We start from the raw sequence: 20,332 nt of genomic DNA, 5'->3' as shown, positions 1-20,332 counted from the left end.
TGTGAATCTTGTTGTTGTTAACTGACTGAAATGTTGGCGCTTTCAGGCAACAGCGGAACAAATTCGTCTCGCCCAGATGATCTACGATAAAAACGACGCCGACTTTGAGGATAAAGTGAAACAGGCAAGTATTGCCTTGTGTCCTTGAGGGGGAGGAAAAACGAAGGGAGGGAAAAGAAGTTGGGCCATTTGGAAGCTATAGAACTGAAGGGGAAAAAAAGCTCCTGTCTTTTGCTGCCTGAAGTTATTTTAGAGTCTACCAGGCTTGCTAAACGACTGCGTAAACTACTGACACATTTTCAAACTTTTCTGTGCAATGACACGTTTTAAAAAGATGACTTGGAGTTGCTGGGAACACATTCCCATGTGTGAAAAGCATTCCTAAAATATGTGCAGCTGGCAATCCCAACTCCTGCTGGGTGACCTTGGGCTAGTCACAGTTCTCTCAGGACTCTCTCGAGAGCAGCAGTGGCGTAGGAGGTTAAGAGCTCGTGTATCTAATCTGGAGGAACCGGGTTTGATTCCCAGCTCTGCCGCCTGAGCTGTGGAGGCTTCTCTGGGGAATTCAGATTAGCCTGTACACTCCCACACACGCCAGCTGGGTGACCTTGGGCTAGTCACAGCTTCTCAGAGCTCTCTCAGCCCCACCTACCTCACAGGGTGTTTGTTGTGAGGGTGAAGGGCAAGGAGATTGTCAGCCCCTTTGAGTCTCCTGCCGGAGAGAAAGGGGGGATAGAAATCCAAACTCTTCTTCTTCTTCATCCCCACCTACCTCACATCCCCACCTACCTCACCTACCTGTCTGTTGTGGGAACGGTCTCCTGGCAGGAGAGAAAACTCTTCTTTTTCTTCAAAGGCACTTGGTGGGTGGAGAAGTGGTGATATTAAATACTACATTTTAAACTGCCAGCTTAACTGACTCTCAGCTGCTAGATTTCAAGGCTTGGGTTGTTAGGGGTAAACCGGCCTTCATTTTACCTTCCAAACAGCTTCATGGGTGCCAGATCTCTGGCCACGATTCTCAGGCACAGGTATTGCAAACTCCCTTCGGCTGAACGAGGATATCGTTTGTTTTTCCCAGAAACCGTCACTGCTGTAAATTTGAATCTGTCCAATTGTTTGCAGTAGGTTGCAAGATGTCTTAAAGGCGACAGTAGCGACATCGTGGTAGAAAGTGCCATTAAGTCTCAGCTGACTTACGGCAACCCCATTCAAATACAAATACAAAGACCTTTGATGGCATAAAAGAGGTGGTGGTGTACAACATGTGTTAAAACCAAATGACTAAAACTTACAAAAAGGTTTCACTCTTGATCCAAGTGCTTTAGTTAAAAACCTAGCGACTGACTCAGTAGTGTGGGGATGATGGTCACTGAGCAAGTATGAAACTATTTCCCTGTCTGATCTCGCTGAAAATTTCTTCAGGATGGCCTCAAGAAAAAGCAACCGATAGACTGCCAAATCTTTACAATGTAGGAGCACGTGTTCAGTTGTTTCTGGTGTGCCCGCTGCACAGGAACATGCCCTGTTCTCCTGTGGGATGCCATGATATCTGCCTCTTGTTTGGGCAGGCGACCCCGTTCAAGGCAGGAGATGATCAGAGGTGGTTTGCCATCACCTGCCCCTGTGCAGCCACCCTGACCTTCCTGGGTGGTCTCCCTTCCAAGTGCTAACCAGGCCGACCCTGCTTAGCTTCCAAGACGTGAAAAGATCAGGCTAGCCTGGCTGCATGCATGCAACTCTCACGGCCACTTTTTTTTGCCCAGAGGTGGCACTCTGAGCCCTCTCTGTGGGCACGCGCAAGACACAGAGCTCAAGCCGCGTGGGGGGGCGGAAATCCACTTCCAGACACACACATCTGTATCGGCCTCGGGGCCATTGAGTAGGCAACGCTTGATCGCACACTCACCGGTGTGAGCAGGAGGGACTTGGCTGGGCGAGCCTGGTGCCTGTGTTTCAGGTGCCTGGCGTCTGAGGGGGGAGTGGGGCGCAGAGGAGGCAGAGATGCTAGAGAGGCACAGAGCGGTGCGCATGGGACTTGCTGGAGGCTAGAGCAGGCTGCCCCTGCTTTCGAGCAGGTGTATGGCGGAGTGAAGAGGAGCCAACCATTTTTTTCTAAACTAAAACCTCAGCATTCAGGTTAAATTTGCCGGGTTGGCACTTGGCGATAAATAAGTGGAGTTTGGGTTGCAATTTGGGCACTTGGTCTCAAAAATGTTTGCCATCACTGGGCTAGCCTGTCCCATCTAGATCAGAAGAAGAGTTTGGATTTATACCCCACTTTTCTCTCCTGTAAGGAGACTCAAGGTGGCTTACAAGCTCCTTTCCCTTCCTCTCCCCACAACAGACCCCTGGTGAGTTAGTTGGGGCTGAGAGAGTTCAGAGAGAACTGTAACTAGCCCAAGGTCACCCAGCAGGAATGCAGGAGTGCGGAAACACATCTGGTTCCCGAGATAAGCCTCTGCCACTCAGGTGGAGGAGGAGTGGGGAATCAAACCCGGTTCTCCAGATTAGAATCCACCTGCTCTGAACCACCACACCGGGGGGGTGGGGGGGGGGGGGGGTGGGGGGGGGGGGGGGTGGGGGGGGGGGGGGGTGGGGGGGGGGGGGGGTGGGGGGGGGGGGGGGTGGGGGGGGGGGGGGGTGGGGGGGGGGGGGGGTGGGGGGGGGGGGGGGTGGGGGGGGGGGGGGGTGGGGGGGGGGGGGGGTGGGGGGGGGGGGGGGTGGGGGGGGGGGGGGGTGGGGGGGGGGGGGGGTGGGGGGGGGGGGGGGTGGGGGGGGGGGGGGGTGGGGGGGGGGGGGGGTGGGGGGGGGGGGGGGTGGGGGGGGGGGGGGGTGGGGGGGGGGGGGGGTGGGGGGGGGGGGGGGTGGGGGGGGGGGGGGGTGGGGGGGGGGGGGGGTGGGGGGGGGGGGGGGTGGGGGGGGGGGGGGGTGGGGGGGGGGGGGGGTGGGGGGGGGGGGGGGTGGGGGGGGGGGGGGGTGGGGGGGGGGGGGGGTGGGGGGGGGGGGGGGTGGGGGGGGGGGGGGGTGGGGGGGGGGGGGGGTGGGGGGGGGGGGGGGTGGGGGGGGGGGGGGGTGGGGGGGGGGGGGGGTGGGGGGGGGGGGGGGTGGGGGGGGGGGGGGGTGGGGGGGGGGGGGGGTGGGGGGGGGGGGGGGTGGGGGGGGGGGGGGGTGGGGGGGGGGGGGGGTGGGGGGGGGGGGGGGTGGGGGGGGGGGGGGGTGGGGGGGGGGGGGGGTGGGGGGGGGGGGGGGTGGGGGGGGGGGGGGGTGGGGGGGGGGGGGGGTGGGGGGGGGGGGGGGTGGGGGGGGGGGGGGGTGGGGGGGGGGGGGGGTGGGGGGGGGGGGGGGTGGGGGGGGGGGGGGGTGGGGGGGGGGGGGGGTGGGGGGGGGGGGGGGTGGGGGGGGGGGGGGGTGGGGGGGGGGGGGGGTGGGGGGGGGGGGGGGTGGGGGGGGGGGGGGGTGGGGGGGGGGGGGGGTGGGGGGGGGGGGGGGTGGGGGGGGGGGGGGGTGGGGGGGGGGGGGGGTGGGGGGGGGGGGGGGTGGGGGGGGGGGGGGGTGGGGGGGGGGGGGGGTGGGGGGGGGGGGGGGTGGGGGGGGGGGGGGGTGGGGGGGGGGGGGGGTGGGGGGGGGGGGGGGTGGGGGGGGGGGGGGGTGGGGGGGGGGGGGGGTGGGGGGGGGGGGGGGTGGGGGGGGGGGGGGGTGGGGGGGGGGGGGGGTGGGGGGGGGGGGGGGTGGGGGGGGGGGGGGGTGGGGGGGGGGGGGGGTGGGGGGGGGGGGGGGTGGGGGGGGGGGGGGGTGGGGGGGGGGGGGGGTGGGGGGGGGGGGGGGTGGGGGGGGGGGGGGGTGGGGGGGGGGGGGGGTGGGGGGGGGGGGGGGTGGGGGGGGGGGGGGGTGGGGGGGGGGGGGGGTGGGGGGGGGGGGGGGTGGGGGGGGGGGGGGGTGGGGGGGGGGGGGGGTGGGGGGGGGGGGGGGTGGGGGGGGGGGGGGGTGGGGGGGGGGGGGGGTGGGGGGGGGGGGGGGTGGGGGGGGGGGGGGGTGGGGGGGGGGGGGGGTGGGGGGGGGGGGGGGTGGGGGGGGGGGGGGGTGGGGGGGGGGGGGGGTGGGGGGGGGGGGGGGTGGGGGGGGGGGGGGGTGGGGGGGGGGGGGGGTGGGGGGGGGGGGGGGTGGGGGGGGGGGGGGGTGGGGGGGGGGGGGGGTGGGGGGGGGGGGGGGTGGGGGGGGGGGGGGGTGGGGGGGGGGGGGGGTGGGGGGGGGGGGGGGTGGGGGGGGGGGGGGGTGGGGGGGGGGGGGGGTGGGGGGGGGGGGGGGTGGGGGGGGGGGGGGGTGGGGGGGGGGGGGGGTGGGGGGGGGGGGGGGTGGGGGGGGGGGGGGGTGGGGGGGGGGGGGGGTGGGGGGGGGGGGGGGTGGGGGGGGGGGGGGGTGGGGGGGGGGGGGGGTGGGGGGGGGGGGGGGTGGGGGGGGGGGGGGGTGGGGGGGGGGGGGGGTGGGGGGGGGGGGGGGTGGGGGGGGGGGGGGGTGGGGGGGGGGGGGGGTGGGGGGGGGGGGGGGTGGGGGGGGGGGGGGGTGGGGGGGGGGGGGGGTGGGGGGGGGGGGGGGTGGGGGGGGGGGGGGGTGGGGGGGGGGGGGGGTGGGGGGGGGGGGGGGTGGGGGGGGGGGGGGGTGGGGGGGGGGGGGGGTGGGGGGGGGGGGGGGTGGGGGGGGGGGGGGGTGGGGGGGGGGGGGGGTGGGGGGGGGGGGGGGTGGGGGGGGGGGGGGGTGGGGGGGGGGGGGGGTGGGGGGGGGGGGGGGTGGGGGGGGGGGGGGGTGGGGGGGGGGGGGGGTGGGGGGGGGGGGGGGTGGGGGGGGGGGGGGGTGGGGGGGGGGGGGGGTGGGGGGGGGGGGGGGTGGGGGGGGGGGGGGGTGGGGGGGGGGGGGGGTGGGGGGGGGGGGGGGTGGGGGGGGGGGGGGGTGGGGGGGGGGGGGGGTGGGGGGGGGGGGGGGTGGGGGGGGGGGGGGGTGGGGGGGGGGGGGGGTGGGGGGGGGGGGGGGTGGGGGGGGGGGGGGGTGGGGGGGGGGGGGGGTGGGGGGGGGGGGGGGTGGGGGGGGGGGGGGGTGGGGGGGGGGGGGGGTGGGGGGGGGGGGGGGTGGGGGGGGGGGGGGGTGGGGGGGGGGGGGGGTGGGGGGGGGGGGGGGTGGGGGGGGGGGGGGGTGGGGGGGGGGGGGGGTGGGGGGGGGGGGGGGTGGGGGGGGGGGGGGGTGGGGGGGGGGGGGGGTGGGGGGGGGGGGGGGTGGGGGGGGGGGGGGGTGGGGGGGGGGGGGGGTGGGGGGGGGGGGGGGTGGGGGGGGGGGGGGGTGGGGGGGGGGGGGGGTGGGGGGGGGGGGGGGTGGGGGGGGGGGGGGGTGGGGGGGGGGGGGGGTGGGGGGGGGGGGGGGTGGGGGGGGGGGGGGGTGGGGGGGGGGGGGGGTGGGGGGGGGGGGGGGTGGGGGGGGGGGGGGGTGGGGGGGGGGGGGGGTGGGGGGGGGGGGGGGTGGGGGGGGGGGGGGGTGGGGGGGGGGGGGGGTGGGGGGGGGGGGGGGTGGGGGGGGGGGGGGGTGGGGGGGGGGGGGGGTGGGGGGGGGGGGGGGTGGGGGGGGGGGGGGGTGGGGGGGGGGGGGGGTGGGGGGGGGGGGGGGTGGGGGGGGGGGGGGGTGGGGGGGGGGGGGGGTGGGGGGGGGGGGGGGTGGGGGGGGGGGGGGGTGGGGGGGGGGGGGGGTGGGGGGGGGGGGGGGTGGGGGGGGGGGGGGGTGGGGGGGGGGGGGGGTGGGGGGGGGGGGGGGTGGGGGGGGGGGGGGGTGGGGGGGGGGGGGGGTGGGGGGGGGGGGGGGTGGGGGGGGGGGGGGGTGGGGGGGGGGGGGGGTGGGGGGGGGGGGGGGTGGGGGGGGGGGGGGGTGGGGGGGGGGGGGGGTGGGGGGGGGGGGGGGTGGGGGGGGGGGGGGGTGGGGGGGGGGGGGGGTGGGGGGGGGGGGGGGTGGGGGGGGGGGGGGGTGGGGGGGGGGGGGGGTGGGGGGGGGGGGGGGTGGGGGGGGGGGGGGGTGGGGGGGGGGGGGGGTGGGGGGGGGGGGGGGTGGGGGGGGGGGGGGGTGGGGGGGGGGGGGGGTGGGGGGGGGGGGGGGTGGGGGGGGGGGGGGGTGGGGGGGGGGGGGGGTGGGGGGGGGGGGGGGTGGGGGGGGGGGGGGGTGGGGGGGGGGGGGGGTGGGGGGGGGGGGGGGTGGGGGGGGGGGGGGGTGGGGGGGGGGGGGGGTGGGGGGGGGGGGGGGTGGGGGGGGGGGGGGGTGGGGGGGGGGGGGGGTGGGGGGGGGGGGGGGTGGGGGGGGGGGGGGGTGGGGGGGGGGGGGGGTGGGGGGGGGGGGGGGTGGGGGGGGGGGGGGGTGGGGGGGGGGGGGGGTGGGGGGGGGGGGGGGTGGGGGGGGGGGGGGGTGGGGGGGGGGGGGGGTGGGGGGGGGGGGGGGTGGGGGGGGGGGGGGGTGGGGGGGGGGGGGGGTGGGGGGGGGGGGGGGTGGGGGGGGGGGGGGGTGGGGGGGGGGGGGGGTGGGGGGGGGGGGGGGTGGGGGGGGGGGGGGGTGGGGGGGGGGGGGGGTGGGGGGGGGGGGGGGTGGGGGGGGGGGGGGGTGGGGGGGGGGGGGGGTGGGGGGGGGGGGGGGTGGGGGGGGGGGGGGGTGGGGGGGGGGGGGGGTGGGGGGGGGGGGGGGTGGGGGGGGGGGGGGGTGGGGGGGGGGGGGGGTGGGGGGGGGGGGGGGTGGGGGGGGGGGGGGGTGGGGGGGGGGGGGGGTGGGGGGGGGGGGGGGTGGGGGGGGGGGGGGGTGGGGGGGGGGGGGGGTGGGGGGGGGGGGGGGTGGGGGGGGGGGGGGGTGGGGGGGGGGGGGGGTGGGGGGGGGGGGGGGTGGGGGGGGGGGGGGGTGGGGGGGGGGGGGGGTGGGGGGGGGGGGGGGTGGGGGGGGGGGGGGGTGGGGGGGGGGGGGGGTGGGGGGGGGGGGGGGTGGGGGGGGGGGGGGGTGGGGGGGGGGGGGGGTGGGGGGGGGGGGGGGTGGGGGGGGGGGGGGGTGGGGGGGGGGGGGGGTGGGGGGGGGGGGGGGTGGGGGGGGGGGGGGGTGGGGGGGGGGGGGGGTGGGGGGGGGGGGGGGTGGGGGGGGGGGGGGGTGGGGGGGGGGGGGGGTGGGGGGGGGGGGGGGTGGGGGGGGGGGGGGGTGGGGGGGGGGGGGGGTGGGGGGGGGGGGGGGTGGGGGGGGGGGGGGGTGGGGGGGGGGGGGGGTGGGGGGGGGGGGGGGTGGGGGGGGGGGGGGGTGGGGGGGGGGGGGGGTGGGGGGGGGGGGGGGTGGGGGGGGGGGGGGGTGGGGGGGGGGGGGGGTGGGGGGGGGGGGGGGTGGGGGGGGGGGGGGGTGGGGGGGGGGGGGGGTGGGGGGGGGGGGGGGTGGGGGGGGGGGGGGGTGGGGGGGGGGGGGGGTGGGGGGGGGGGGGGGTGGGGGGGGGGGGGGGTGGGGGGGGGGGGGGGTGGGGGGGGGGGGGGGTGGGGGGGGGGGGGGGTGGGGGGGGGGGGGGGTGGGGGGGGGGGGGGGTGGGGGGGGGGGGGGGTGGGGGGGGGGGGGGGTGGGGGGGGGGGGGGGTGGGGGGGGGGGGGGGTGGGGGGGGGGGGGGGTGGGGGGGGGGGGGGGTGGGGGGGGGGGGGGGTGGGGGGGGGGGGGGGTGGGGGGGGGGGGGGGTGGGGGGGGGGGGGGGTGGGGGGGGGGGGGGGTGGGGGGGGGGGGGGGTGGGGGGGGGGGGGGGTGGGGGGGGGGGGGGGTGGGGGGGGGGGGGGGTGGGGGGGGGGGGGGGTGGGGGGGGGGGGGGGTGGGGGGGGGGGGGGGTGGGGGGGGGGGGGGGTGGGGGGGGGGGGGGGTGGGGGGGGGGGGGGGTGGGGGGGGGGGGGGGTGGGGGGGGGGGGGGGTGGGGGGGGGGGGGGGTGGGGGGGGGGGGGGGTGGGGGGGGGGGGGGGTGGGGGGGGGGGGGGGTGGGGGGGGGGGGGGGTGGGGGGGGGGGGGGGTGGGGGGGGGGGGGGGTGGGGGGGGGGGGGGGTGGGGGGGGGGGGGGGTGGGGGGGGGGGGGGGTGGGGGGGGGGGGGGGTGGGGGGGGGGGGGGGTGGGGGGGGGGGGGGGTGGGGGGGGGGGGGGGTGGGGGGGGGGGGGGGTGGGGGGGGGGGGGGGTGGGGGGGGGGGGGGGTGGGGGGGGGGGGGGGTGGGGGGGGGGGGGGGTGGGGGGGGGGGGGGGTGGGGGGGGGGGGGGGTGGGGGGGGGGGGGGGTGGGGGGGGGGGGGGGTGGGGGGGGGGGGGGGTGGGGGGGGGGGGGGGTGGGGGGGGGGGGGGGTGGGGGGGGGGGGGGGTGGGGGGGGGGGGGGGTGGGGGGGGGGGGGGGTGGGGGGGGGGGGGGGTGGGGGGGGGGGGGGGTGGGGGGGGGGGGGGGTGGGGGGGGGGGGGGGTGGGGGGGGGGGGGGGTGGGGGGGGGGGGGGGTGGGGGGGGGGGGGGGTGGGGGGGGGGGGGGGTGGGGGGGGGGGGGGGTGGGGGGGGGGGGGGGTGGGGGGGGGGGGGGGTGGGGGGGGGGGGGGGTGGGGGGGGGGGGGGGTGGGGGGGGGGGGGGGTGGGGGGGGGGGGGGGTGGGGGGGGGGGGGGGTGGGGGGGGGGGGGGGTGGGGGGGGGGGGGGGTGGGGGGGGGGGGGGGTGGGGGGGGGGGGGGGTGGGGGGGGGGGGGGGTGGGGGGGGGGGGGGGTGGGGGGGGGGGGGGGTGGGGGGGGGGGGGGGTGGGGGGGGGGGGGGGTGGGGGGGGGGGGGGGTGGGGGGGGGGGGGGGTGGGGGGGGGGGGGGGTGGGGGGGGGGGGGGGTGGGGGGGGGGGGGGGTGGGGGGGGGGGGGGGTGGGGGGGGGGGGGGGTGGGGGGGGGGGGGGGTGGGGGGGGGGGGGGGTGGGGGGGGGGGGGGGTGGGGGGGGGGGGGGGTGGGGGGGGGGGGGGGTGGGGGGGGGGGGGGGTGGGGGGGGGGGGGGGTGGGGGGGGGGGGGGGTGGGGGGGGGGGGGGGTGGGGGGGGGGGGGGGTGGGGGGGGGGGGGGGTGGGGGGGGGGGGGGGTGGGGGGGGGGGGGGGTGGGGGGGGGGGGGGGTGGGGGGGGGGGGGGGTGGGGGGGGGGGGGGGTGGGGGGGGGGGGGGGTGGGGGGGGGGGGGGGTGGGGGGGGGGGGGGGTGGGGGGGGGGGGGGGTGGGGGGGGGGGGGGGTGGGGGGGGGGGGGGGTGGGGGGGGGGGGGGGTGGGGGGGGGGGGGGGTGGGGGGGGGGGGGGGTGGGGGGGGGGGGGGGTGGGGGGGGGGGGGGGTGGGGGGGGGGGGGGGTGGGGGGGGGGGGGGGTGGGGGGGGGGGGGGGTGGGGGGGGGGGGGGGTGGGGGGGGGGGGGGGTGGGGGGGGGGGGGGGTGGGGGGGGGGGGGGGTGGGGGGGGGGGGGGGTGGGGGGGGGGGGGGGTGGGGGGGGGGGGGGGTGGGGGGGGGGGGGGGTGGGGGGGGGGGGGGGTGGGGGGGGGGGGGGGTGGGGGGGGGGGGGGGTGGGGGGGGGGGGGGGTGGGGGGGGGGGGGGGTGGGGGGGGGGGGGGGTGGGGGGGGGGGGGGGTGGGGGGGGGGGGGGGTGGGGGGGGGGGGGGGTGGGGGGGGGGGGGGGTGGGGGGGGGGGGGGGTGGGGGGGGGGGGGGGTGGGGGGGGGGGGGGGTGGGGGGGGGGGGGGGTGGGGGGGGGGGGGGGTGGGGGGGGGGGGGGGTGGGGGGGGGGGGGGGTGGGGGGGGGGGGGGGTGGGGGGGGGGGGGGGTGGGGGGGGGGGGGGGTGGGGGGGGGGGGGGGTGGGGGGGGGGGGGGGTGGGGGGGGGGGGGGGTGGGGGGGGGGGGGGGTGGGGGGGGGGGGGGGTGGGGGGGGGGGGGGGTGGGGGGGGGGGGGGGTGGGGGGGGGGGGGGGTGGGGGGGGGGGGGGGTGGGGGGGGGGGGGGGTGGGGGGGGGGGGGGGTGGGGGGGGGGGGGGGTGGGGGGGGGGGGGGGTGGGGGGGGGGGGGGGTGGGGGGGGGGGGGGGTGGGGGGGGGGGGGGGTGGGGGGGGGGGGGGGTGGGGGGGGGGGGGGGTGGGGGGGGGGGGGGGTGGGGGGGGGGGGGGGTGGGGGGGGGGGGGGGTGGGGGGGGGGGGGGGTGGGGGGGGGGGGGGGTGGGGGGGGGGGGGGGTGGGGGGGGGGGGGGGTGGGGGGGGGGGGGGGTGGGGGGGGGGGGGGGTGGGGGGGGGGGGGGGTGGGGGGGGGGGGGGGTGGGGGGGGGGGGGGGTGGGGGGGGGGGGGGGTGGGGGGGGGGGGGGGTGGGGGGGGGGGGGGGTGGGGGGGGGGGGGGGTGGGGGGGGGGGGGGGTGGGGGGGGGGGGGGGTGGGGGGGGGGGGGGGTGGGGGGGGGGGGGGGTGGGGGGGGGGGGGGGTGGGGGGGGGGGGGGGTGGGGGGGGGGGGGGGTGGGGGGGGGGGGGGGTGGGGGGGGGGGGGGGTGGGGGGGGGGGGGGGTGGGGGGGGGGGGGGGTGGGGGGGGGGGGGGGTGGGGGGGGGGGGGGGTGGGGGGGGGGGGGGGTGGGGGGGGGGGGGGGTGGGGGGGGGGGGGGGTGGGGGGGGGGGGGGGTGGGGGGGGGGGGGGGTGGGGGGGGGGGGGGGTGGGGGGGGGGGGGGGTGGGGGGGGGGGGGGGTGGGGGGGGGGGGGGGTGGGGGGGGGGGGGGGTGGGGGGGGGGGGGGGTGGGGGGGGGGGGGGGTGGGGGGGGGGGGGGGTGGGGGGGGGGGGGGGTGGGGGGGGGGGGGGGTGGGGGGGGGGGGGGGTGGGGGGGGGGGGGGGTGGGGGGGGGGGGGGGTGGGGGGGGGGGGGGGTGGGGGGGGGGGGGGGTGGGGGGGGGGGGGGGTGGGGGGGGGGGGGGGTGGGGGGGGGGGGGGGTGGGGGGGGGGGGGGGTGGGGGGGGGGGGGGGTGGGGGGGGGGGGGGGTGGGGGGGGGGGGGGGTGGGGGGGGGGGGGGGTGGGGGGGGGGGGGGGTGGGGGGGGGGGGGGGTGGGGGGGGGGGGGGGTGGGGGGGGGGGGGGGTGGGGGGGGGGGGGGGTGGGGGGGGGGGGGGGTGGGGGGGGGGGGGGGTGGGGGGGGGGGGGGGTGGGGGGGGGGGGGGGTGGGGGGGGGGGGGGGTGGGGGGGGGGGGGGGTGGGGGGGGGGGGGGGTGGGGGGGGGGGGGGGTGGGGGGGGGGGGGGGTGGGGGGGGGGGGGGGTGGGGGGGGGGGGGGGTGGGGGGGGGGGGGGGTGGGGGGGGGGGGGGGTGGGGGGGGGGGGGGGTGGGGGGGGGGGGGGGTGGGGGGGGGGGGGGGTGGGGGGGGGGGGGGGTGGGGGGGGGGGGGGGTGGGGGGGGGGGGGGGTGGGGGGGGGGGGGGGTGGGGGGGGGGGGGGGTGGGGGGGGGGGGGGGTGGGGGGGGGGGGGGGTGGGGGGGGGGGGGGGTGGGGGGGGGGGGGGGTGGGGGGGGGGGGGGGTGGGGGGGGGGGGGGGTGGGGGGGGGGGGGGGTGGGGGGGGGGGGGGGTGGGGGGGGGGGGGGGTGGGGGGGGGGGGGGGTGGGGGGGGGGGGGGGTGGGGGGGGGGGGGGGTGGGGGGGGGGGGGGGTGGGGGGGGGGGGGGGTGGGGGGGGGGGGGGGTGGGGGGGGGGGGGGGTGGGGGGGGGGGGGGGTGGGGGGGGGGGGGGGTGGGGGGGGGGGGGGGTGGGGGGGGGGGGGGGTGGGGGGGGGGGGGGGTGGGGGGGGGGGGGGGTGGGGGGGGGGGGGGGTGGGGGGGGGGGGGGGTGGGGGGGGGGGGGGGTGGGGGGGGGGGGGGGTGGGGGGGGGGGGGGGTGGGGGGGGGGGGGGGTGGGGGGGGGGGGGGGTGGGGGGGGGGGGGGGTGGGGGGGGGGGGGGGTGGGGGGGGGGGGGGGTGGGGGGGGGGGGGGGTGGGGGGGGGGGGGGGTGGGGGGGGGGGGGGGTGGGGGGGGGGGGGGGTGGGGGGGGGGGGGGGTGGGGGGGGGGGGGGGTGGGGGGGGGGGGGGGTGGGGGGGGGGGGGGGTGGGGGGGGGGGGGGGTGGGGGGGGGGGGGGGTGGGGGGGGGGGGGGGTGGGGGGGGGGGGGGGTGGGGGGGGGGGGGGGTGGGGGGGGGGGGGGGTGGGGGGGGGGGGGGGTGGGGGGGGGGGGGGGTGGGGGGGGGGGGGGGTGGGGGGGGGGGGGGGTGGGGGGGGGGGGGGGTGGGGGGGGGGGGGGGTGGGGGGGGGGGGGGGTGGGGGGGGGGGGGGGTGGGGGGGGGGGGGGGTGGGGGGGGGGGGGGGTGGGGGGGGGGGGGGGTGGGGGGGGGGGGGGGTGGGGGGGGGGGGGGGTGGGGGGGGGGGGGGGTGGGGGGGGGGGGGGGTGGGGGGGGGGGGGGGTGGGGGGGGGGGGGGGTGGGGGGGGGGGGGGGTGGGGGGGGGGGGGGGTGGGGGGGGGGGGGGGTGGGGGGGGGGGGGGGTGGGGGGGGGGGGGGGTGGGGGGGGGGGGGGGTGGGGGGGGGGGGGGGTGGGGGGGGGGGGGGGTGGGGGGGGGGGGGGGTGGGGGGGGGGGGGGGTGGGGGGGGGGGGGGGTGGGGGGGGGGGGGGGTGGGGGGGGGGGGGGGTGGGGGGGGGGGGGGGTGGGGGGGGGGGGGGGTGGGGGGGGGGGGGGGTGGGGGGGGGGGGGGGTGGGGGGGGGGGGGGGTGGGGGGGGGGGGGGGTGGGGGGGGGGGGGGGTGGGGGGGGGGGGGGGTGGGGGGGGGGGGGGGTGGGGGGGGGGGGGGGTGGGGGGGGGGGGGGGTGGGGGGGGGGGGGGGTGGGGGGGGGGGGGGGTGGGGGGGGGGGGGGGTGGGGGGGGGGGGGGGTGGGGGGGGGGGGGGGTGGGGGGGGGGGGGGGTGGGGGGGGGGGGGGGTGGGGGGGGGGGGGGGTGGGGGGGGGGGGGGGTGGGGGGGGGGGGGGGTGGGGGGGGGGGGGGGTGGGGGGGGGGGGGGGTGGGGGGGGGGGGGGGTGGGGGGGGGGGGGGGTGGGGGGGGGGGGGGGTGGGGGGGGGGGGGGGTGGGGGGGGGGGGGGGTGGGGGGGGGGGGGGGTGGGGGGGGGGGGGGGTGGGGGGGGGGGGGGGTGGGGGGGGGGGGGGGTGGGGGGGGGGGGGGGTGGGGGGGGGGGGGGGTGGGGGGGGGGGGGGGTGGGGGGGGGGGGGGGTGGGGGGGGGGGGGGGTGGGGGGGGGGGGGGGTGGGGGGGGGGGGGGGTGGGGGGGGGGGGGGGTGGGGGGGGGGGGGGGTGGGGGGGGGGGGGGGTGGGGGGGGGGGGGGGTGGGGGGGGGGGGGGGTGGGGGGGGGGGGGGGTGGGGGGGGGGGGGGGTGGGGGGGGGGGGGGGTGGGGGGGGGGGGGGGTGGGGGGGGGGGGGGGTGGGGGGGGGGGGGGGTGGGGGGGGGGGGGGGTGGGGGGGGGGGGGGGTGGGGGGGGGGGGGGGTGGGGGGGGGGGGGGGTGGGGGGGGGGGGGGGTGGGGGGGGGGGGGGGTGGGGGGGGGGGGGGGTGGGGGGGGGGGGGGGTGGGGGGGGGGGGGGGTGGGGGGGGGGGGGGGTGGGGGGGGGGGGGGGTGGGGGGGGGGGGGGGTGGGGGGGGGGGGGGGTGGGGGGGGGGGGGGGTGGGGGGGGGGGGGGGTGGGGGGGGGGGGGGGTGGGGGGGGGGGGGGGTGGGGGGGGGGGGGGGTGGGGGGGGGGGGGGGTGGGGGGGGGGGGGGGTGGGGGGGGGGGGGGGTGGGGGGGGGGGGGGGTGGGGGGGGGGGGGGGTGGGGGGGGGGGGGGGTGGGGGGGGGGGGGGGTGGGGGGGGGGGGGGGTGGGGGGGGGGGGGGGTGGGGGGGGGGGGGGGTGGGGGGGGGGGGGGGTGGGGGGGGGGGGGGGTGGGGGGGGGGGGGGGTGGGGGGGGGGGGGGGTGGGGGGGGGGGGGGGTGGGGGGGGGGGGGGGTGGGGGGGGGGGGGGGTGGGGGGGGGGGGGGGTGGGGGGGGGGGGGGGTGGGGGGGGGGGGGGGTGGGGGGGGGGGGGGGTGGGGGGGGGGGGGGGTGGGGGGGGGGGGGGGTGGGGGGGGGGGGGGGTGGGGGGGGGGGGGGGTGGGGGGGGGGGGGGGTGGGGGGGGGGGGGGGTGGGGGGGGGGGGGGGTGGGGGGGGGGGGGGGTGGGGGGGGGGGGGGGTGGGGGGGGGGGGGGGTGGGGGGGGGGGGGGGTGGGGGGGGGGGGGGGTGGGGGGGGGGGGGGGTGGGGGGGGGGGGGGGTGGGGGGGGGGGGGGGTGGGGGGGGGGGGGGGTGGGGGGGGGGGGGGGTGGGGGGGGGGGGGGGTGGGGGGGGGGGGGGGTGGGGGGGGGGGGGGGTGGGGGGGGGGGGGGGTGGGGGGGGGGGGGGGTGGGGGGGGGGGGGGGTGGGGGGGGGGGGGGGTGGGGGGGGGGGGGGGTGGGGGGGGGGGGGGGTGGGGGGGGGGGGGGGTGGGGGGGGGGGGGGGTGGGGGGGGGGGGGGGTGGGGGGGGGGGGGGGTGGGGGGGGGGGGGGGTGGGGGGGGGGGGGGGTGGGGGGGGGGGGGGGTGGGGGGGGGGGGGGGTGGGGGGGGGGGGGGGTGGGGGGGGGGGGGGGTGGGGGGGGGGGGGGGTGGGGGGGGGGGGGGGTGGGGGGGGGGGGGGGTGGGGGGGGGGGGGGGTGGGGGGGGGGGGGGGTGGGGGGGGGGGGGGGTGGGGGGGGGGGGGGGTGGGGGGGGGGGGGGGTGGGGGGGGGGGGGGGTGGGGGGGGGGGGGGGTGGGGGGGGGGGGGGGTGGGGGGGGGGGGGGGTGGGGGGGGGGGGGGGTGGGGGGGGGGGGGGGTGGGGGGGGGGGGGGGTGGGGGGGGGGGGGGGTGGGGGGGGGGGGGGGTGGGGGGGGGGGGGGGTGGGGGGGGGGGGGGGTGGGGGGGGGGGGGGGTGGGGGGGGGGGGGGGTGGGGGGGGGGGGGGGTGGGGGGGGGGGGGGGTGGGGGGGGGGGGGGGTGGGGGGGGGGGGGGGTGGGGGGGGGGGGGGGTGGGGGGGGGGGGGGGTGGGGGGGGGGGGGGGTGGGGGGGGGGGGGGGTGGGGGGGGGGGGGGGTGGGGGGGGGGGGGGGTGGGGGGGGGGGGGGGTGGGGGGGGGGGGGGGTGGGGGGGGGGGGGGGTGGGGGGGGGGGGGGGTGGGGGGGGGGGGGGGTGGGGGGGGGGGGGGGTGGGGGGGGGGGGGGGTGGGGGGGGGGGGGGGTGGGGGGGGGGGGGGGTGGGGGGGGGGGGGGGTGGGGGGGGGGGGGGGTGGGGGGGGGGGGGGGTGGGGGGGGGGGGGGGTGGGGGGGGGGGGGGGTGGGGGGGGGGGGGGGTGGGGGGGGGGGGGGGTGGGGGGGGGGGGGGGTGGGGGGGGGGGGGGGTGGGGGGGGGGGGGGGTGGGGGGGGGGGGGGGTGGGGGGGGGGGGGGGTGGGGGGGGGGGGGGGTGGGGGGGGGGGGGGGTGGGGGGGGGGGGGGGTGGGGGGGGGGGGGGGTGGGGGGGGGGGGGGGTGGGGGGGGGGGGGGGTGGGGGGGGGGGGGGGTGGGGGGGGGGGGGGGTGGGGGGGGGGGGGGGTGGGGGGGGGGGGGGGTGGGGGGGGGGGGGGGTGGGGGGGGGGGGGGGTGGGGGGGGGGGGGGGTGGGGGGGGGGGGGGGTGGGGGGGGGGGGGGGTGGGGGGGGGGGGGGGTGGGGGGGGGGGGGGGTGGGGGGGGGGGGGGGTGGGGGGGGGGGGGGGTGGGGGGGGGGGGGGGTGGGGGGGGGGGGGGGTGGGGGGGGGGGGGGGTGGGGGGGGGGGGGGGTGGGGGGGGGGGGGGGTGGGGGGGGGGGGGGGTGGGGGGGGGGGGGGGTGGGGGGGGGGGGGGGTGGGGGGGGGGGGGGGTGGGGGGGGGGGGGGGTGGGGGGGGGGGGGGGTGGGGGGGGGGGGGGGTGGGGGGGGGGGGGGGTGGGGGGGGGGGGGGGTGGGGGGGGGGGGGGGTGGGGGGGGGGGGGGGTGGGGGGGGGGGGGGGTGGGGGGGGGGGGGGGTGGGGGGGGGGGGGGGTGGGGGGGGGGGGGGGTGGGGGGGGGGGGGGGTGGGGGGGGGGGGGGGTGGGGGGGGGGGGGGGTGGGGGGGGGGGGGGGTGGGGGGGGGGGGGGGTGGGGGGGGGGGGGGGTGGGGGGGGGGGGGGGTGGGGGGGGGGGGGGGTGGGGGGGGGGGGGGGTGGGGGGGGGGGGGGGTGGGGGGGGGGGGGGGTGGGGGGGGGGGGGGGTGGGGGGGGGGGGGGGTGGGGGGGGGGGGGGGTGGGGGGGGGGGGGGGTGGGGGGGGGGGGGGGTGGGGGGGGGGGGGGGTGGGGGGGGGGGGGGGTGGGGGGGGGGGGGGGTGGGGGGGGGGGGGGGTGGGGGGGGGGGGGGGTGGGGGGGGGGGGGGGTGGGGGGGGGGGGGGGTGGGGGGGGGGGGGGGTGGGGGGGGGGGGGGGTGGGGGGGGGGGGGGGTGGGGGGGGGGGGGGGTGGGGGGGGGGGGGGGTGGGGGGGGGGGGGGGTGGGGGGGGGGGGGGGTGGGGGGGGGGGGGGGTGGGGGGGGGGGGGGGTGGGGGGGGGGGGGGGTGGGGGGGGGGGGGGGTGGGGGGGGGGGGGGGTGGGGGGGGGGGGGGGTGGGGGGGGGGGGGGGTGGGGGGGGGGGGGGGTGGGGGGGGGGGGGGGTGGGGGGGGGGGGGGGTGGGGGGGGGGGGGGGTGGGGGGGGGGGGGGGTGGGGGGGGGGGGGGGTGGGGGGGGGGGGGGGTGGGGGGGGGGGGGGGTGGGGGGGGGGGGGGGTGGGGGGGGGGGGGGGTGGGGGGGGGGGGGGGTGGGGGGGGGGGGGGGTGGGGGGGGGGGGGGGTGGGGGGGGGGGGGGGTGGGGGGGGGGGGGGGTGGGGGGGGGGGGGGGTGGGGGGGGGGGGGGGTGGGGGGGGGGGGGGGTGGGGGGGGGGGGGGGTGGGGGGGGGGGGGGGTGGGGGGGGGGGGGGGTGGGGGGGGGGGGGGGTGGGGGGGGGGGGGGGTGGGGGGGGGGGGGGGTGGGGGGGGGGGGGGGTGGGGGGGGGGGGGGGTGGGGGGGGGGGGGGGTGGGGGGGGGGGGGGGTGGGGGGGGGGGGGGGTGGGGGGGGGGGGGGGTGGGGGGGGGGGGGGGTGGGGGGGGGGGGGGGTGGGGGGGGGGGGGGGTGGGGGGGGGGGGGGGTGGGGGGGGGGGGGGGTGGGGGGGGGGGGGGGTGGGGGGGGGGGGGGGTGGGGGGGGGGGGGGGTGGGGGGGGGGGGGGGTGGGGGGGGGGGGGGGTGGGGGGGGGGGGGGGTGGGGGGGGGGGGGGGTGGGGGGGGGGGGGGGTGGGGGAAGGGGGGTGTGTGGGGGGGGGGGGTGGGGGGGGGGGGTGAAGGGGGGGGGGGGGGGTGGGTAGGGGGTGTTAAGGTGTGAAGGGTGGGGGGGGGGGGTGTTGGGGGGGGGGGGGGGTGGGGGGGGGGGGGGGTCTTCTTCTTCTTCTTCTTCTTCTTCTTCTTCTTCTTCTTCTTCTTCCTCTTCCTCTTCCTCTTCTTCTTCTTCTTCTTCTTCCTCTTCCTCTTCTTCCTCTTCTTCTTCTTCTTCTTCTTCTTCTTCTTAACAAGCCAGATTATAATGATCATGAAGCAAAGTTTGGAAAGGCTAATGCTTATGCAATGTCAAAGCCTTGGGGAACTTCTCAGCGTGACCCAGCGTTGTTGTAAAGAGAGGCATGGAGCTTTGTTGGTTTTAGTGCGTTCCTTTCTTACTGAGGCCCATTATCCCACTGTCCCTTCACAGTGGGATCTGCTCACATTTCCCTGTTTAAACGCAAAGAGGAGCCCCGCTGTCTGCCACACGGCCGCGCTCATGGCTGCCTGCCCCCACCCACTTAAAAGTCAAGATATAACCAGTGGTGAGCAGAGGTGGGATCCAGCAGGTTCTCACAGGTTCCCGAGAGTAGGTTACTAATTATTTTGTGTGTGCCGAGCGGGGGTTACTAATGGGTGATTTTGCCAGGTGATTTTTGTCTCAGTTTGTCCTCAGCAGTGGCGCGCAGAACTTGAAGCAGTCTAGCAGGAGGCGCACCTGCGTGCGTGGCAGCCTGCACCTGCGTGCATTCGTTTCCCACCCAAGGACCGGCGCAGCGGCTGCGTCCTTGCCACAGCCCCACCCACAATGCCCTGCCCCCTTAGTGCCCCGCCCAGCCCCATTGGTGCTACGCCACTGTTTGAATCCCACCACCATGGGAACCTGTTACTAAAATTTTGGGATCCCACCACAGGTGGTGAGGTTCTATTAATTTATCTACATATTTATCTACCAGATAAATTTATCTACGGGTTCCCAGGGGAGGGGCTTTTAGAGTCCCGGAGTGGCCTGGCGGCAAGGCACCAGGCTGCTCCGGGACTCCGAAAGCCCCCTCGCTCCCCCTCCCCTGGGGTGGTGGGATTCGGCTGGTTCGGCGAACTCAGGAAAAAATTAGCTACTGGTTCTGCCGAACCGGTGCAAACCGGCTGAATCCCACTACTGCATATAACCCTATAAAGGTAGAATCAATATTGTTTATATTGATGGTGTTCAAGCTGGTTTTTGTTGCTTTTGCATTTTTAGGGAAAGCTCTCCATGGATCCCACCCACCCTCCTCTCAGGGATCTACGGCCGGCTTTCCCCTAAAAATGCAAAAGCAATGGAAGCAGCCTCAGCCACATTAATATAAGTAATGCAGAAGATATTGTTGAAGACTTTTGCAGCCGGACTCGGTTGTTGTGGGCTTTCCGGGCTGTGTGGTCTACAAGTCTGGTAGATCTTGTTCCTAACGTTTCGCCTACATCTGTGGCTGGCGTCTTCAGAGGTGTATCAAAGAGAGAAGTGTGTTACATACTGTGTCCAGTGAGAAGGGACTGTTTAGTGGGGTATATGTTGTCCACGTCCCAGGGTGGGGAACCAATCAGTAAGTGTTTGGGTGGAACTTGCTATGCAAAGGTGTGGTTGATTGCATTGTATTGTGGATGAGGTTTTCAGTCCATTTACATTCGTATTCGCATTTGCATTCCCTTCAGTAGCAACAGCATTAGTGAATGCAAGTCCTGTGTGTGGGTGGAGTCCATTGTCCATGAACCTAGCATGCCCTTGGCCTTTGATTCTGGTGTTTTTAAGTACTGGTAGCCAAGCTTTGCTAATTCTCAGAGTCTCTTCCTTCTTGTTGAAGTTGTCTTGGTGTTTGTGGATTTCAGTAGCCTCCTTGTGTAGTCTGACATAGTAACCATCCGAGTTGTCTAGAATTTCAGTGTTTTCGAATAAAATGTTATGTCCAGTTTTGTTTAAAACATGTTCTGCTACTGTAGATTTTTCGGGATGTTGAAGCTGACACTGTCTTTTGATCTCTTTAATACAAGTCTGAATGCTGTGTTTTGTAGTTCCCATGTAGACCTTTCAACAGCTGCAGGGTATGCTATAGACTCCAGCAGAAGTGAAAGAATCTCTCTTGTCCTTTGCTGAGTGTAGCATCTGCTGTATTTTTCTGGTAGGTTTGAAGATTGTTCGTAGGTTTTGTTTTTTCATCAGTTTCCCTGTTTGATCTGTGATTCCCTTGATGTATGGTAGAAATATTTTTCCTGTGGTGGGCTGTTTCTCCTCAGTCCTCTGGGTTTCTCTTGGGCCCCTTCCGCACACGCAAAATAATGCATTTTCAAACCACTTTCACAACTGTTTGCAAGTGGATTTTGCTATTCCGCACAGCTTCAAAGAGCACTGAAAGCAGTTTGAAAGTGCATTATTCTGCATGTGCGGAATGAGCCTTGGTCTTAAAGCTCTTCTGTTTTCTGTTGTGGAGTAGCCATTAGCCTGCAGAGCCCAGTCAAGATGATTGATTTCATCAGGGAGGAAGTGAGGTTCACAAATTTGTGTTGCACGATCTGTCAAAGTTTTGATTATACCCCTTTTTTGTTGTGGTGGTGGTGGTTGGAGTTTTTATGTAGATACCAGTCCGTGTGTGTCGGTTTTCTGTATACTGTGTGGCCCAATTAATGGTTGGGTTTGTGAGACTTTAGCAGGCAAATGGGATAACGTCTCTGAGTTTTCTGTTTGGGCAACTCTTAGCATACTCTGTGATTTTCAAAGTCATAATTTAAAGAAATATTATTGCCTATACCTTGTCTCACAGAAAGATAGAACATCAATGTTGAATTAATCCGCAACCACTTCCTGGATCTTCTTTGTATCAAAAGGAAGTGGTAGCCATCTTAGAGACCAGGAAAAAAATGATGAA

The 20,332-nt window shown here is 81.6% G+C and overlaps 1 protein-coding gene across 1 annotated transcript in view; it reads left to right on the top strand.

Moving 5' to 3' along the window:
* Nucleotides 1-20,332, top strand: part of UBAP2 (ubiquitin associated protein 2) — a 110,722-nt gene that overhangs the window by 17,293 nt on the left and 73,097 nt on the right. Inside the window, exons 3-4 of the mRNA XM_048503279.1 lie at nucleotides 47-124; nucleotides 17,863-17,977. Of these exons, the coding sequence (XP_048359236.1) occupies nucleotides 47-124; nucleotides 17,863-17,977 (193 nt within the window). The remainder of the gene's footprint in view (nucleotides 1-46; nucleotides 125-17,862; nucleotides 17,978-20,332) is intronic.

This window comes from Sphaerodactylus townsendi, linkage group LG07, assembly GCF_021028975.2.
Source record: "Sphaerodactylus townsendi isolate TG3544 linkage group LG07, MPM_Stown_v2.3, whole genome shotgun sequence".
Classification (NCBI taxonomy): Eukaryota; Metazoa; Chordata; class Lepidosauria; order Squamata; family Sphaerodactylidae; genus Sphaerodactylus; species Sphaerodactylus townsendi.
Note: the sequence above shows the minus strand (reverse complement) of the source record. Positions and strands in the feature narration are given on the sequence as shown.